The sequence below is a fragment of the Leguminivora glycinivorella genome, chromosome 19 (genome assembly GCF_023078275.1).
Source record: "Leguminivora glycinivorella isolate SPB_JAAS2020 chromosome 19, LegGlyc_1.1, whole genome shotgun sequence".
In the NCBI taxonomy this organism is placed as follows: domain Eukaryota; kingdom Metazoa; phylum Arthropoda; class Insecta; order Lepidoptera; family Tortricidae; genus Leguminivora; species Leguminivora glycinivorella.
In genome coordinates this window covers 15,529,700-15,548,643 of record NC_062989.1, presented here as the reverse complement: position 1 = coordinate 15,548,643, position 18,944 = coordinate 15,529,700, and the positions used below count along the sequence as shown (strand labels likewise).

Genomic DNA, 18,944 nt, shown 5'->3' with positions numbered 1-18,944 from the left:
AAATAGAAGGAATATGTCAAGAAATATAATAATATTATATACCCCCGGAACCCTTTTCACCCCAAATTACGGTATTTATTAAATTGTCAAGAGTGAACAGGCATCTTCTGGGCGAGCTCACTCCATCGTAGGCCACGTCTTTGCCTTTGGCTAGTCTGTGGTCAAGAGTAAGCCCATTTATAATTTAAAAAAAAAAAAAACCAAAGAGCGTGTCGGGCCACGCTCAGTGTAGGGTTCCGTAGTTTTCCGTATTTTTCTCAAAAACTACTGAACCTCTCAAGTTCAAAACAATTTTCCTAGAAAGTTTTTATAAAGTTCTACTATTGTGATTTTTTTCATATTTTGTGAACGTAGGGTTCAAAAGTTAGAGGGGGGGGGGGGGGACGCACTTTTTTTTCCTTTACAAGCGATTATTTCCGAAACTATTAATATTATCAAAAAACGATCTGAGTAAACCCTTTTTCATTTTTAAATACCTATCCAACAATATATCACACGTTGGGGTTGGAATTAAAAAAAATCTCAGCCCCCACTCTAATAAAACATTTTTTTTTCATTTTTTATTTTTGCACTTTGTTGGCGTGATTGATATACATATTGGTACCAAATTTCAGCTTTCTAGTGCTTACGGTTACTGAGATTATCCGCGGACGGACGGACGGACGGACGGACGGACGGACGGACGGACGGACGGACGGACAGACAGACGGACAGACAGACATGGCGAAACTATAAGGGTTCCTAGTTGACTACGGAACCCTAAAAATTGTCATTATGTAAAATGTCGGAAACTACGAAACCCTACATTGACGCGCTCTTGGTCGATTTTTCGTCTTAATGCTATGTAAGAGATAATAAAAAATTACACTTCCCAATTTATAATAAGTTTTTTTTGCAAAAAAAATATTTATTGCTCTCCGAGACATTTTTAAAAACCCCTGACTCAATGGGTATACGACGTTTCATAACAGAGTTCCTATGATCACCTTTCTGCTCCATCATCAGATTAGCTCCATGATACCATAATATTGCATTGTCACTTGATTTACATAGGTGTGCAAAATTTCAGCTCAATTGGAAACCGGAAAGTGGGTCAAATTTAGCTTCTACGTTTTGACTCAAACTAACATACCTACTAACAAGGCAAGTTGAATAAAAGCTTGTATAAAGGCTCGTTTTCGTGAACTGTCAAATCACCTCATACAATTTACGGCTGTAAGGCAACCAGGTAGGGTTTATTATTGCACTTTAATTACATATTAATGATTTCTAGCCCGTAAGATATATATTTGCTTTAACAATGGATAGATATTTATGCGGGTGAAAGTGTATTTAGGTTTTTATAAAGAATCAAATATTTTTAAGCGACCCGATCAGATATGTATGCGGATAAGGACCTCCCACATCTACCGTCTTGCGATCGTAGCGTCGGGCCAACTGTATGGCTAAGCCGCGCTGACGCGGCGTCTTTTTCCATACAGTTGGCCCGACGCTATACGCTCGCGAGACGCTAGAAAGAGAGACGATGTTTTTGCCGGTCACGGAGCATCACAAATTTTTGCCGGGAACATGTCGTCATATACTTATGTTATGGCCCACTATAGAAAATCAGATATTTTTGCACGGCTGTTCATAGTCATTTATGCTGGTCACCAGCTGGTGTTCCATGAATATTTGGTTTAGTTGAGTGGAGAAGTGCCATTCAAAACAAGCGCTTTGTAAACAACGATGTATTTAGGTGATTTATAATTATTATTGTTTTCAACTTACGGTTACGTGTTCGCGGTATGCACAAAGTAAATCTTTAATGAAATTGAGTCATTTTTTTATATACACAATTAAATTTGAACCAGAAGCACTATACCTATACCCGCTCGCATTCCCCTTTTTTCTATTCTAAGTAAGAATCGATTAATACGTATCTGAATATGTATGAATAAATTAAATTGTAATTGTTTACATACAACCTGTGAAGTTTGGTTGACAAAATTTGACGTAGGTACTGTCATATATATTTTTAAAATGACGTACTGTTAATACCAGCGTAATGAAAATGTATTCCAATGAGTAAAACAAAACAGTCATTAAACTTTTTTCAATTTAACCGAACTAGAATGAAATCATTTATACTCATTCGGTTGTGTTCGTTATTTTCTTTGATAATGTGATATATTTTTATTTATATTTTATGCAAAAGCCATGCACCTTTAAATTTTAAATGAGATTGGATCTCCACCTGACACATTTGATTTACCCTATTTATTTTGAGCACAGTTTTACACTGGTATGGTTTTTCGTGTACGTACACTATTTTCTGTCAAAATATTTGTCAAATTTAATTGTCAACGCGGAGCGACCGGCGACACGTCTGCCTCCGACGAGCCGCTCACGGCATCTAATCGAAAGGAGAATTCTGACAGCAATGGCGAATGTATGGAAATTTTACGATAGTTTAAATTTAAGGTAAAATTTCTTTGTTGCCTTTGAGAGGAAAAATATAAAAAACCTCAAAACTTCTAGTCCATTTATCTGGCTTTTAGAATCACTTAATGTTATAACTAAAGTATTGAATTTTTTTAACAAAGTTTACTAAACGGCGACATACGTTTTTCTCATTTTAGGTCAACTTTGCGTGGGTTTATTTATTATACCTTTAATAATTAGAGATTCTGAATAGTCAAAAGTTGTAGACACACTCTTTAAGATAATAACTCCATTTATTTTATTTCATTTAATTCAGAAATGTGAGCAGCATTTGTTAAACGCCGAATGCACTTTTCGAGGATTTCGTACGACCCCCTCTTAAGGGTGCTTTCAAAAAAAACGTCAAAAGAATGTAAAATTGATAGTTTTAGTCGGAGAAATACTACACTTTCCGTTATCCAATAGATTTATTTAATTCAAGTTTCAGTTAGAGCATCTTATTATCTTGATTTTTATAAGACTGGATTTTTGAAAACTAACTCACTAAATTAATTATGAATTTTTCTCTAATGTACGTTTAGAAAAACTCAAGTGTAGAGCTGAAATTAGTCGATCTTATTTGCAAAATTTGGAAAAACTACTTGCAAAGCCCTTTAATTTGATACCACACACGGTATGATCAAGCGTTTGGTTGCGATTTCACTGTTTTTCACACGAAAGCCCTCTTAAGTATTTGTTTATTATATCATTGTCTGAGTAAGGGCAAATCCAAGCCTTGTAAGTTTACTTGTGGGGCTTAGTCAATCTATATTTCTTTATTTCAAATGTAAAGGTATCATCAGAGGCGCTTGCCGTGATAATTTATTATTTATTATAAGATCACATGGTCCGAATTGCTAAGTGTCATGAGCGGAGCGGAGCGGGTAGCGAGTTACCGCTACAGAATGATCAGTGTCCAATTGTCCATAGTGTTTATACACCAACATACCTAAGAGTAAAAGTATTCGTGCAAGCTAGTAGGAACTTTCACTTACCTATCACTGTCGCTTACCACTTTTTGTTTGTCTGCCTATCCCTATGTATGCTTTGATCTTTAAAACTACCTATTCAACGGATTTTGATGAGTTTTTTTAAATAAATTAAATGATTCAATAGGGATAGGGAGGTTTATATGTAAACAATCCATGTGAAGCCAGGGCAAGTCACTAGTTATTTATAAAACATACAGTACTAAACCCAATTAGTGCATGGGTTAACCCTTAAATGCATGGTGATATACATATGCATCATATATTTGATGGCCCGTGGCTCGATATGTAGCTATCCAAAATCACATTTACTGCTTAATTTATATTCATTATTTATTATTATTTAATTAACAATTAAATAAATTAAATAATATAATGATTTACTATTTTATTATTTAAGGATTAAGATGTAATGGCAGAAAAGTGTGAAAAAACAGGACGATAGCGATTTTTAATATTTGATTTAGGCTGATTTTGTCGGGGTTAGTAATTAGATTATGTTTAAACAATTTATCATAGAGATTCCACAAATAGTGTACCTTTTTAATAGTATTAATTTTTTTTAAATAAAACTTACCAATTACTATATATTTATATAAATAAGATTTGGCCTATTTGACTTCTATTCTAACACTGATTTAGTATAAAAATCGATCTTAAATATTTTTTTTATTGTTTTTGCCAGAGTCAGAAAACCATTGTCTATCACAAATACTAATATCTCGTTAAAAGAAAAATTCATGCATTTAAGGGTTAATGACCTAAAAATAAACTTTACCACTATTATTAATTAGTTAATATAAAACGTTTAACTAATTATATGAAAGCATTATCATCCTAAACTGATAAACAAGTAATTTCATAGAATTTAGAAGCGTGATAAGAGGGTCATGGTCCTAAATATCAACTGTTGTAAAAGAATGAATAGCAGAATTTACATTAACTTTTCTTCCGTAATATAACCATTTACAGCTTGGCAAAAAATAGTAGAATCGTGTCATCCCTTTCTTATCAATATGTGTGAGATAACCTAACCATAAAATTACAATTTTGAAAAAACCCCGACTTAGTGGACCCATTTTGATGAGACATGGCTAAGAACACTCCCGACTAACTTAGCTTTCAAACAAAAAAAACTAAATCTAAATCGGTTCATCCGTTCGGGGGCTACGATGCCACAGACAGACAGACAAGTCAAAGTTATAAGTATAACACCCCCGTCGTTTTTGGGTTGGGGGTTAAAAACGAGATGACATGACGATCTTACCACTTTTAAATTTTGGATTACATACAGCAAATCTCCAATATAATCTCTCTGACCATATAATTGAATAAACATTGCTTCTTTTATGTTTTCTGAAGTGCTATTTCCATCTGATTGTATAAAATACAAACCTAGAATCATTATCATTAGGTTTATTTATTTATTAGTAACTAGCTTTTACCCGCGGCTTCGCCCGCGTAATAAAAGTATTCATTAAGATTTTCATTTGGATCCTTAGGTTTCTCTGGTATATTTATCTGCGATTATTTCGATTGCACATAATACTTTTGCTTGAAATGATTGTAGAAATATTACACATCGACCACAGCGTAGGTAATTCTATATACGCTGGGGAAACCTTTATAAACATCCCACATAGCCCGTATTTCGACACTATATGATCGGTGGGTAAAAAGTACTTTTTTCTATTATCCCTTGAAATTTTTTACATTTTGCTTATACTTATCGCAAACGTAATCTTCAAGCAAGCAAACAACGATCGTCTTAGAGCACTTTGATTGTAAGAGACCGCCGACCGGTTATCCGTATCCCTCTAACGATACCCATATTATCCGTATCCGTATCCGTTTCCGTATCCGTATCCGTATTCCTATCTCTATCCCTATCGCTATCGCTATCGCTAACGCTATGGCTATCGCTATCCCTATCGCTATCCCTATCGCTATCCCTATCCCTTATCAAGATAACACTAAGTTCTCGCGCTTTGTACACATATTTAAAGTCACATACAGGTCGAAAGCGATTAATTAACATTATTTTTACCTTTTTTCCCAACGTTTCGGCCAGGTTGCACTGGCCGTGGTCGCGGAAGACTGACGTCCCAGCAAAATGTCACCGGAGATGTAAACAACACAAAACTACCCGATATTAATTTATATAAATGTTCGGGGTAGACAAATAAATATAATCTACCCGCATGTAATTATTTACGACATCACATTAGAAACCTCAAAAATAACAGTACTTCTCCACTATTTAATGGATGTTATTATACATATAAACCTTCCTCTTGAATAACTCTATCTATTAAAAAAAAAAACCGCATCAAAATCCGTTGCGTAGTTTCAAAGATTTAAGCATACAAAGGGACATAGGGACAGAGAAAGCGACTTTGTTTTATACTATGTAGTGATATCGCTATCCCTATCGCTATCCCTATCCCTTATCAAGATAACACTAAGTTCTCGCGCTTTGTACACATATTTAAAGTCACATACAGGTCGAATGCGATTAATTAACATTATTTTTACCTTTTTTCCCAACGTTCCGGCCAGGTTGCACTGGCCGTGGTCGCGGAAGACTGACGTCCCAGCAAAATGTCACCGGAGATGTAAACAACACAAAACTACCCGATATTCATTTATATAAATGTTCGGGGTAGACAAATAAATATAATCTACCCGCATGTAATTATTTACGACATCACATTAGAAACCTCAAAAATAACAGTACTTCTCCACTATTTAATGGATGTTATTATACATATAAACCTTCCTCTTGAATCACTCTATCTATTAAAAAAAACCGCATCAAAATCCGTTGCGTAGTTTCAAAGATTTAAGCATACAAAGGGACATAGGGACATAGGGACAGAAAAAGTGACTTTGTTTTATACTATGTAGTGATTACTTATCAAACTTTGTTTATTATTAAAAATCAACTTAACACAGCAAACTCCCCGTGTACAAGTTTCTAATGGGTTGGCAACGCGCATGTGACACCCCTTGAGTTGCAGGCGTCTATAGGCTACGATGACCGCTTTCCATCAGGCGGACCGTATTCTTGTTTGCCACCAACATAGTAAAAAAAAATCAAACAAAGTTATGAATTAATTTATGAATTAATATAAACATTTTGTATGCATCATTAATCTGTTGAATTCAGTTTCCAGTTTGAACTCCACAAGGTTAAATAAAAAAAAAATACAAAAAAAAATACTCTACAAGGTTATCTTACAAGATCTTTTCTTACTTTTTAGTTTTTTTATGGACGCGTTGGATTACTATGGACAGCTTTTGTACCAGGAACGACTCGGAGTGAGCACTTTTTACTTTCTGGCTAAGTTTGTTATTACACTTTATCTGTCTATACAGATTTATATATGTCTGATACAACCCATCAAGAATATTAATCAATGATCTATGCACAGTTGTTTAGTGACAAAGTACAACCTACAGGTATCTCAAAGCTTGTCACTTGTAAATTTTAATGAAATAATTTGCATACAACATATGATGCAAGACAATCTAGTTTGATGTTATGCAAGCTAATAATTAAGTGACTTGCTATAAATCATAGTAGCATTAGGGCTCCGTTCCATAGAAGAGATAAAATAGATGAATAAATATTATAGGACATTAAACAAATAAACAAACAAATAAATACTGAGGATGCCTTACACAGATCAACTTAGCCCCAAACAAAGCAAAGCTAGTACTATGGGTGCTAAGCGACGATATACATACTTAAATAGATAAATACATACTTATATACATAGAAAACATCCATGACTCAGGAACAAATATCTGTGCTCATCACACAAATAAATGCCCTTACCGGGATTCGAACCCAGGACCGCGGCTTAGCAGGCAGGGTCACTACCGACTGAGAAAGACTGGTCGACAAATTCTTACAATTGTCTGAGCCCCATGGTAGCCTCAAGACTTGTGTTATTCGTACTCAGTCATGTCTATAAATATCTATACATGTCGAAACTTATTACTGGGGATTAAGATTCAACATTTTAATACAGGTGTGTACATATTTATGTAGGTAGTAGAAAATCCAAATCCATGACTGCACAGATATCTGTGCTAATCACACAAATAAATGCATTTACCAGGATTAGGATCGAGACCGCAGCCTTATCAGGCAGGGTCACTACCTGCTCGGCCAGACTGAAGATGGGAGGAGACAGGAATAAACCAACAGCTAAGTATGGGTTAATTTCTGCACATTTTCTCTCATCTAATGCCACAGTGGAGAAGCAATCTAAGCCCTAGGCGTGTTTGAGCAAAATTATATTTCAGTTACAATTTTAAAAAGCCTCTTTTTGAATATGAAATATGCACTAAATGACTATTTTTAAAAATCCTCAGATTGCTTGAAATTAAAAATAGCTGAATCTTCAAAAGAACTAATAGATATATTGATTTAGACTAACACGATTTGCACTCATAATTTTAGAACAAAACGGGACTTAATCGCGTAAACACTTACATTTATATTAGGCCCGACGAACGAACGAATTAGAACTAATAGATCTATCTCATCAGCATTTAAAATGTCAACAGATATGTACACATTATTATCTGTTGTGAATTGGACTTCACTTGAACACAAAGAAGTATTTATCTTAAGTTGGTATAAAACTTTATGCAAATGTTGTTGGCTTTAAAAGTCTTAAAAACTCACATTTCACATTAAAATACTACATGGATACATTATAATCATTATTATTAATTTTATGCTCTGATTTCTAGTACAAATTGTGATATGCAATAAAGGAATAATGAAAAGTCAAAGCTAAAATGGTTACCTAAGTGGATAAGACAATCTTGACGAACAGACATGTCAATCACATCCTCCGACAAAACAAAAATAAGCCTGTAAAACACTCCAAAGTTTAAATCTGACCAGCCCAAACTAGAGATAAGAAAGTGATCTAATTAACATCTTTGGCAGTTTGCCAGATATCATCACTTAGCTCCCACGGGCCCAAACAATAGTGAAAGGGGTTAATGACTATAATACATACTAGTTACACCTCAGGAAGTACTCCACAAATATCCAGACACAACACTTCCACTTATTCAAGATTCGTCTTTAAACGCACAATTTATTTACACGAGATTCGCTAACGCGTATTCTGCATATAAAACGTGATTAATTAGCGAAATTATTATCCCAGGCTCGGGGATCAGCTGATCGCACGCGTCTATATTAATCAAGAGTACACGGCAAAGTAGGGCAAACATCTAGACTAGCGGCGTCCGACACGACTCGGTCGGCACGGCGCGCGGCCGCCCGACTGGCACGCCTCACGACACGCCGACTCCCCACGATACAAAACACTTCGCCACCGTGTTTACCACCAGCTCTACGTACTCCGTAACCCAAAAACTGTCAATCTGACATGATCAAAACACCAAATTCGCAATGTGAGAACGGCGATACGAGCGAACAACAAAGACATGTCAACTCGTTCGAACTGAACGTAAAACTATAGTTACCTCGGCGGCCCTTGGCGATTTTTGCGTTTGTTGTTCATATCTCCTTCGCCCGACTGCCCCGGCGGGTAGGCACCTTCTCGTCTGCGCGTAGGGACCGGAATTTTGGCTAATTAATATCACTTCTTTTACAACACAGTCCTTTCAACTTTCGCGGATGCACAAAACTGCAGTTGAAACTAGGAGTTAGCGCTCGAAAGGAGGCAACAAGGATTCATCGAATTCACTAATGTTGGTTTACATTTGCCAACAAATATAAATTAAAATATATTTGAGTACAAAATCGCGGTTCGATTTATTATCGGGAACTAATCCCGAAAAATAAACGGGTTGGCAGATTTCTCGTGCCTGCAATCAGCGCAGGAATACAACATGGCGCTGTGACGTATATCAAACGAATTGCAAAAATCCAAAATCACACTCTTATGACTACGTTTTACCACGCAACAATCACTTAAAATATATCTTAAATTTAAGATATTTTGAAAGATAAATATTATCACACGCTAGTAAGAAATAAATTATAAGGTCAACGTTTGAGTGACTTCCACTTATAGCACATTCAATATGGCGGACGAAAGGTATTTGACTTTTGGTGTTGCCATACAAAATGGGATAGCTCCATAAAGAACTGGAGATCAATTTGATTTAGAAATTCTTCATAAAAAATGTTTATAATAATTAATTAGACTTATATAGCTACAAAAATATTAAAATAATGTAGTTTATAAAGTTTTACTATGCGACAAAACATGTAGTACATGAAGTGGTTTTATACATTTATTCAGTATACGTGTATCCGAACGGAACCACCTGAAGAAAATTAAAATTTTCAGTGATGTTACGTTACGTCACAAATCAATTTTATGAAATGTACTTACCTTTCCAGTCGTGTTGTCTCGATGTTCAATCTTGGAAAGCAGCTCACATAGTCGTACTTCCATACCTATTTTACAGAAATATTTGCCATTCCTGCAATGTCATTGACTTCACAAATCAAGTTTGCAACATAGCAAAAAACGGATACGTTCGCGCGCGCGCGAATTTCCATCCATCGATAAACGCGTCGCAAGTTTATATTGATCGTCGTGGGCGGATTTATAGGTCACGCTCAAAATGAGTCTCAAAAACGGGACAAAAATGTCCCAGCGCGAGAAATTCGAGTTAATTAACTCGGAAGTGCGTTCTTTTTACGAGTACTGTAAAGAAGCGGGTATGACCGACGAAGAAATGGATTTGATTTGCCGGCCGCTGACGAACGCAGTGCGAAAGGCGTCTATCAAAAGATGGACGAGGGTTTTCATGTTTCTGGTGATGGTGTTGGCGATTGGGTATACTGTGAGCCAGACGGAAACATTTCAATGGCACGCGTCGGCCGTGACGCGGATCGTCATGATCAAGATGCTGCCGTTCTGGGACTGGACGCCATTGTACTACAACAAGTGTGTGGTGGATCGCTCGCAGCCGCAAAATCTGGACAACCTGGCGTCTACCGCTGACTGCATCGCCTGCGAAGCTGTCAGTGAGTAGCCTGAGGCCTTAAAATAGGATGGGAGCAATTTAGGCACTTGACCTAATTTAGCCTCGTACCTGACCTAGTAAACTCTTCCCGTGTAGCCTCTTCAGGGGAAGGGCCCATTGTTTCCGCTTAAGTGTACAAAGTTAACAGTGGTGTCTGTACTTCATTATGTTATGAGTTTATAACAGTAAACCTAATTAATATTTATCTACCCACCAAGTTAAACATTGAAATTAAAATGGTCATACGGTCATATACCTATTGATTACAATTATTTGGTCCTATGTAAGGTTTATGCCACTTTAATAACTCCTATTTTGTAGGATGTCATTTGGAATCTGATGAATGAATATCTTATAATATGTATTTCACACAAAGTGACACCTACCATTTGAGACGTACAAGTGCCCACTTCGAGTAATTTGGGGTAGGGTTATTGTGCCTGTTTGGATCCACCCCACATAATTAATGTTAGTTTTCGCCCAGACACGATATTGGAGATAATTGATTGGCGATATGCATATGTAAAAAATAATTTTGTGTATAGTGGTATAGATATATTGTTAAGAAGTGCTGCAAATGCCTATTCATAATTTCATCAAATTGATGCAGTTTAGCGCTGGACGGAAACTAGCACACTAACCCTACACTTTTATTTTTGTTACCTGTGTATTATACGAACTTGTCCAAGTTAATATATTTATATCTGATAATAAGACAATATACCTAGGTATACGTAAAACTCAAACCAATAGGCCTTAGACATAATTGCCGCGAGAGTATGTCGCCTCGAGATCACACGTCTTCTAACCGTATAATGACATAAGGACGGGTAGTCTATCTCGCCGCGACATACTCTCGCGGCAATCATGTGCTAACCCTGCAACCCAATAATTACCTCTCCTTTAAGAATTCACCACCAGCTACCCCAGGTACTAATTTCTCATTATAACTTTCCAGGATCCATCGCCCGCGTATCCGACACAAACTACAACGAAGTTTTCAACCACCACCTGCTCCGCGGAGCCCCGGTCATCGTCACAGACGCACACTACGACTGGTCCGTGTCCCGAACCGAGCTCAACCTTACCAACCTCATTAGCGGAGACGAACGGCTCAGAGACTCTGTCCCTTGCCGGGTTTTGACCAACGTCAGAATAGGCCGACAACCCATGGACCTAGAGGAAATAGTCTCCAGAATTACCAACACTAACATCCCTAGCTGGTTCGTTCATTTCCAAAACTGCGACATAAGAGCGGTCAAATCTTTTCGCATTCTCGCTCCGCGACCATATTTCCTGTCACCTCACATTCCTCCTTCCCATTTCAATTGGCTTCTTCTCTCAAAGAACTACGATACGCATAGGTACAAGGACTTGGAGCTGGACGTTGGTTTAATAATAATGTCGCAACTTAAAGGCAAGTCTTGGCTGCAATTGAAGCCAAGAGCGCCTTGCGAAGATGACTGTTTCACCCTGAACTTCGAGTTGAGTGAGGGAGAGACTCTAGTTCAAGGGAATTCGCTGTGGGAGTTCGAATATTTGCCCGGGAAAGGGGAGAATGTAGCCATGATCACGGAGACAGACTGGGTCGAGTCGTAAAACTCAAAAACTACGAATTTAATCTTTCGGTGTTGTAGTAGCGGTTTGTTTAAATCGTATTTTGAATTGCTGGACTGAAAAGTATATGCTTTTGATTGTGTCCGTAACGGTATAGTCTAACTCTAAACGGAACTTGAACTCTGTTATATTCCAGATCAATCGGTACGACAGTTCAATCGGTATAGGTATTATAAATCTACAACTCAATCTGTTTTTGTAAAAGGAATAATATTTGAAGTAAGGTAAGATTGGGTTTATAGGTTGACCTGTTGAACTATCAGTGTTTGGGGTAAACAGCATAAATAAAGACTACAATTAATCAATATGACATGGTCTCTCAAAGAAATTTCTAAAAGTAAAACGTGTAAATGCACTTAAAAACTTTAATATATAAATAAAAAGTTTACGACTACATAACATACGTATTATAATAACCGTTTTGGAATAATATACATAGACATAAGTCATTATAGCGTATATAGACTGAATTGTTGATACATATCGACACACGCCATCAGAATCATCACACACCATTTTGTAACTTATTCATATAGGCGTAAGGTTTACTGTAAAATAACGAGCTTTAATACCACGTTTACTTAAATCGAATGGCAAGTATGTCAGTGTGAGTGTCAGGTATCTTATCCACGTTGATAAATGATAAAATTTTAAGCATAATAACCCACTAGCTGAAAAAATCTATATCTCTTGTATAGTTACTTAAGAGACCCACATATTACAAATTCGATATTATCGGCCTGTCAGTTCTTCAGACTGACAGACGATATTGTCTAAGTATCATAATGCTACGTAGCAATTACTACTTGAAACAACTTTTCAAGCAAACGATAATTAAATTTTTGACAGCCCTAAATAGTCGAAAGGGCTAGTGCCATGTATTAGAAAAGGATGGGAAAGGAAACATGATTCGACCCTGAACTGCTATCAAACTTCAGGTTCGCAGGAAGTGTCCTTTCTGTGCGGATTTGCGGAAGTATGTACTATTAAATAGTCCGGCGTTCTGATAATCTGTGAGCCTCCTAAGTAGTCCTCTTGACTTTCGAGGAAAAATAAACGTGGTACTATTGATATAATCACATGTAATAAATATAAAGCAATAAAATTTTCGAACCTGAGCCTCATCGCATTTCCTGCGATATACTTTACCTACCTACTATACTATAGCATCTATACCGAAAGGATTAAAATAAATCTAGCGGCACACATTTTGAGCACTTAATTGTCCTGCGTTTTTATGTAGGATGAAAAAATTTAAACTTCCAGAATTGTCTATATTTTAAATTTGTAATAATCGTGCTTAGTATCAGTTGTACGACGCCAAGTAGTTTGATATCATCGTCTATACACGTCTTAGGAATCCCCAAGAAAAGAGCACTAGGTACTTTTTAAAAGCCAAAAACGCGCGCAATCCTTGTGTTACAGTCGGTGTAGCCGAATGGCAATCGTCGACGCCACACGCCGACAGAAATGCAGTCTAGCTCTGTCGCGTCAATACGCTAGAGCGATAGAGATAGATAGCTACGAAACATATATTATTGTGAGCGTTTGTGAATTCGGCAGCGTACCCAAGCATGCATGGGCGACGACAAATAAGGCAGTTCGCTTGCTCGTTTGTATACTATACATAAAAAGTACATAGCGAATTTATTAATGAATTCATTTATAATTTCTCCATGCAATTTCGCAGCTCACTGTACAGAAAGAATTGAAATAAAACCTAAAATATATTATAATCAAATGTAACATGTACAGACAATTGCAGAGAAAACTAGAAGTGACCCCTTCTGCATAGACTGCATGCAAGGGTGCTAAGTGAATATTGCTGACTGTACCTACTTATAAGTCTCAAAAAGCATGGGACTCAAAATATCCATACATTACTCATATTTACTCAAAGGTTAACTGGAAGAAATCCCTCTAAGGGATAAGTTCCCCTTTGTACTTCACATCTCAATGTATGTTATTTTTAATGTGTTTTTGTACAATAAAGAGCTGCTACTACTACTACTACTACATTATCTCAAAAGTTTGCTGCCTATATCGTTAAAAAAAAAATCTGCTGCAAAAGTAAAAAATGCTCAAAATGTGTGCCGTTTAAGTAAGTTGTTCGTATAATAAGCATTCACACACGAATTGTAACTGCACGAAGTTAGAATACATTTGATTGTGGCGGGGTACCTCAGTATTACATATTAATATATTATAATGTGAAGCAAGACGGTCTCTCATTTCCCCGTCCACGTGTTTATGGATCTAAGCAAAGGTTGGTATATGTTTATCATAAATATAAATAGTATAAATATCGGAATGTTTATTCAGCGGTAATTTTTTTTATCCGGCTTCAATATTTCAAAAGGAGTTGCTGAAATATGAAACTAAATACTTAATCGATTTCACAAGTAATCGAAGGCTCATACCCTTCTGACATTTAACCATGAATGAAAATATGTAATAACAACTAATTTTTATATTTATTATTTGATTTCTTCCCTATTTAATTAGTAGGCAGGCAGAATACATGATGCGGAGGCAAGATCTACCAGATTCCCGAAACATCCCAAAAAGTTTGTATGAAATTTCTTTTGTTAACGAAAATGTATAGAAACCTAGTAACTTTTTTTTGAGAATTGCTCTCATGGTATAAATAAATATAAAATATGTAAAATGTCCATGTTTTAAAACTAAAACTCATTTTCTTGCTATCAAATCTGTAAATCCCTAGGGACTTTAGTATTAGATATTGTCTATCAGTATACCAGCATGGAATACGATCTTTGGAGCAAGTGCGATAAAGTCTTGTCAACATACTCTTATTTGAGAAGAATTACAAACTCAAAAGTATTACAAATCACATTTATTCACTAAATGCATCAAATAATTTACAATAAATCTTGGCAAAAAAGAGTAGGTAAAAATGAAACTATATATTTTTTTTACGGCAACACTTACTGTTCTCATACAATGTTGCCACATGCAAAACGGTTGACATAGACAGTGGCGCCCCTATTTTTTTCTACACTTTGTTGCCAGGCAATACATAATACTTTGGTATAGTTAGTCAGCCTTCTCCTTGTGCAGAGGTTTGCCTCGGAGCCAGAGCAGCAGGGTCTTCAGAGATAGTACCACAGGGAACATGACAGGCAGGAAAAGAGGGATGTAGATGGCGTATCTGAAAAGAAAAATATAGGAAACTTGACTGTAGTTCAAATAAAATATTTTTCCCCTCACTAGCTTAGAAACACGTGTTTTGTCCTTTAATACCAGCGAGTAAAAACGCATTTTATCCACTAGTGGGTAAAGTAATTTGACCTTGAATAAAGTCAAATGGACTGCTTTAAAGTTGATAAAAGTAGGTGAATCTAGTAATAAAGATGATTTACCACCTGTGGAACTACTGGAAGCAGTGATAAACGCATTTTTTGTGTTGTAGTTTCCTCGCTATAGTGAGGGGGAAATGCCATGCACGAAATAAAGCATCAGATAACGATACGAAAAACATGGACAAAAGTTATTTTTAAATCCAATTTCTATTTAATAAGTCTGTTAGAAATTTATAAAGTAACTGAGTTGACGGTGACGTCACTCAATTCGATTTCATATAAATTCCATATTAGCAAGTCGTTCAAATTCGTTTTGACAGTTCTTAAAACGAAGCTGATTTGACTAGAAGGCAAGTAGCCTATTAGACTCTCTAGGTAACGTTTCTGAGCCTTTATTAAACTTACTTTAATCACCAGGGAAGTATAACAAAGCCAGTAGACTAGGCTCCATAAACCATAAAGGCCGTCTCGGCGGTTCTGTGGGCCCTCGGGAGCTGTTATAGGCCTCCATTAGGTCTCCTCTGGCTAGTAGCTCGCGGGCGAGACCTTTACCTTCGACTGTGTTGATGGATGCTATAGTAATAGACTTACTTCTGATCATCAGGGAAGTACAGCAAAGCCAGTAGACTAGGCTCCATGAAGGCCGTCTCGGCGGCTTGGTGGGCCCCTCGCGAGCTGTTATAGGCCTCCATTAGGTCTCCTCTGGCTAGCTGCTCGCGCGCGAGGCCTATGCCGTCGACGGCTCCGTTGATGGACGCGCCTACTTCGTCGTTTATCACGATGTTGGAGATTTTACCTGTAATCAATCACATATACTTCTCTTCTTCTTCCTCCTACCCTTATCCCACGTTATGTGGGGTCGGTACAACACGTCTTCCTCTTCCATTCTCCTCTATCTTTCGTCATCTCAACAGTCACATCTTTCTTCCTCATATCCTCTTTCACACAATCCATCCAGCGTTGTTTGGGTTTACCCCTCCCTCTCCATCCATCAACCTTCATCTCCAACATTCTTTTGCCTATATGACATTCATCCCTCCTCATTACATGACCGAACCACGCCAACCTGCCACTCCTCATCTTTTCCGCACATATACTTAATGTAAGATAGATAGATAGATAGACTAGCTTTTACCCGCGGCTTCGCCTGCGTAATAATAGTATTCATTAAGATTTTCATTTGGATCCTTAGGTTTCTCTGTAGGTATATTTATCTGCGATTATTTCGATTGCACATAATACTTTTGCTTGCAATGATTGTAGAAATATTACACATCGACCACAGCGTAGGTAATTCTATATAAGCTGGGGAAACCTTTATAAACATCCCACATAGCCCGTATTTCGACACTATATGATCGGTGGGTAAAAAGTACTTTTTTCTATTATCCCTTAAATTTTTTTACATTTTGCTTATACTTATCGCAAACGTAATCTTCAAGCAAACAAACAACGATCGTCTTAGAGCACATTGATTGTAAGAGACCGCCGACCGATTATCCGTATCCCTCTAACGATACCCATATTATCCGTATCCGTGCCCGTATCCGTGCCCGTATCGCTATCGCTATCCCTATCCCTATCCCTATCCGTTATCAAGATGTTCAATGATTTCTTATCAAGTGCTAAAATATAAAGTTTCATGGTTTCATCTTTTAAAATTAAGAAATCTAAAGATTGTCTGTTCCAAATTTCATCAAAATCGGTTGCGTGGTTTAAGCGGGAAAGCGTAACAGACAGATAGACAGAGTTACTTTCGCATTTATTATTAGTATGGATAGTATGGATATCCGTTTATTTGCTTGACACAATACACACAGAATACACAAAAGAAATAAGTTACAATGTAACTAAATGATTAAATGAATACTCATCATCATCCTCCTTGCGTTATCCCGGCATTTGCCACGGCTCATGGGAGCCTGGGGTCCGCTCTGACAAGTAATTGCAATATTTGGCGTAGGCACTAGTTATTACGAAAGCGACTGCCATCTGACCTTCCAACCCGAAGGGTCAACTAGACCTTATTGGAATTAGCACTTGTTTCCTCACGATGTTTTCCTTCACCGAAAAGCGACTGGCAAATATCAAATGACATTTCGCACAAGAATTCCGAAAAACTCATTGGTGCGAGCCGGGGTTCGAACCCGCGACCTCCGGAACGAAAGTCGCACGAACTTACCGCTAGGCTGCCAGCGCTTTGACTACGAATACAGATACTAAATAATAATATTAATAATACTGTAGAAACGTCTGAAAGCGATCCAATATGGCTTGGAACTCCGGAAGACCACAAGTGTAAAACTCTTTCGGTAGATGTCGCTACTAGTACCTATATATATATGTACCTACATATGGTGGAAGTACTGTGTTGATGGAAGAGCACTGAGCTAGCTATCCAATGGTTGTGGGTTCAACTTCCATCCAAAACAGTTACTTTTTTTCCACTTTTAATTTATATTTAAAGTCACAAGCACTTAAATATAATGTAAGTTTGAATGAGATATTTTTAAAGTCACACACAGGTCGAACGCGATTAATTAACATTATTTTTACCTTTTTTCCCAACGTTTCGGCCAGGTTGCACTGGCCGTGGTCGCGGAAGACTGACGTCCCAGCAAAGTGTCACCGGAGATGTAAACAACACAAAACCACCCGATATTAATTTATATAAATGTTCGGGGTAGACAAATAAATATAATCTACCCGCTTTTAGTTATTGTTAACGTTGGGAAAAAAGGTAAAAATAATGTTAATTAATCGCGTTCGACCTGTGTGTGACTTTAAATATGTGTACAAAGCGCGAGAACTTAAAGTGAGATATTTTTAGTATTGAAGGTGGTTGTTGAGCTTACAGCCATAATAGTAGATATAGTAGTTCGATAAAAGCAAAGTATAAGAAAGAGTACTATCGTACAGTATGGCCACTCCCTGCCTCCCGCTGAAAGTGCCACCCACCCGCTCTCGGTTACCTCACAGTTACCGCCTGTCAACAACGCGATTGTGTGCGTAGGAACGCGCTTCTTTCATGTATACAAAGACATATAACTCCGAATAGACAGATAAAGTCTAAGAAAAAAACGTACCTCAGTACCATACAGAAAAAGGTACGGTGGCCTAGATGGCATTACACCTTTGGGCTACGAATATGGGCCAAATTGTCAAAAATGAGGTTCAAAAGTTCTAAGCCTGTGTCAGCTATAGAGTACCAGCAAGCACCCTAAAATGTATCTACATATCTTTAGTGGAATCGATCATAAGTTACTCTCTGGACTGCTACGGCCTCACTTTTAAAACTAATTTAGAAAAAATAGAAAAATTGCAAATTAGATTCCTCAAATTATTAGTAAGTAATAAAATTAAAAATAAATATAGAAATAATTATTATAAGTTATTTAAAGTATGTAAAATTCTTCCCGCAACCCTAAAACATAAATATTTATTATTAGTTAACCAACACCAGCAATCAAGAGAGTAACTTATCCGAAATAAGCCATCAACATGACACCAGATCTGT

General features: G+C 37.0%; 3 protein-coding genes across 4 annotated transcripts in view; 1 reads left to right on the top strand and 2 right to left on the bottom strand.

Moving 5' to 3' along the window:
- Positions 1-9,501, bottom strand: part of LOC125236785 (ataxin-2-like protein) — a 107,980-nt gene extending 98,479 nt beyond the window's left edge. The window contains exon 1 of the mRNA XM_048143711.1: positions 8,970-9,501. Coding sequence (XP_047999668.1) covers positions 8,970-9,007 — 38 coding nt within the window. The 5' untranslated portion in view covers positions 9,008-9,501. The remainder of the gene's footprint in view (positions 1-8,969) is intronic.
- A 359-nt stretch (positions 9,502-9,860) lies between these two features.
- LOC125236433 lies at positions 9,861-14,323 on the top strand. Its single transcript, XM_048143236.1, has 2 exons — positions 9,861-10,488; positions 11,446-14,323. The coding sequence occupies exons 1-2, from the start codon at positions 10,083-10,085 to the stop codon at positions 12,084-12,086; spliced, it is 1,047 nt and encodes a 348-aa protein (XP_047999193.1). The 5' UTR covers positions 9,861-10,082; the 3' UTR covers positions 12,087-14,323.
- Positions 14,324-14,946: 623 nt separating this feature from the next.
- The window catches only part of LOC125236361 (GPI transamidase component PIG-S), a 101,628-nt gene continuing 97,630 nt past the window's right edge, over positions 14,947-18,944 (bottom strand). For both annotated transcript variants that reach the window (XM_048143140.1, XM_048143141.1), the window contains exons 10-11: positions 16,019-16,223; positions 14,947-15,276 (exon numbers count right to left, since the gene is read on the bottom strand). In XM_048143140.1, the coding sequence (XP_047999097.1) occupies positions 15,162-15,276; positions 16,019-16,223 (320 nt within the window). In that variant the 3' untranslated portion in view covers positions 14,947-15,161. The remainder of the gene's footprint in view (positions 15,277-16,018; positions 16,224-18,944) is intronic.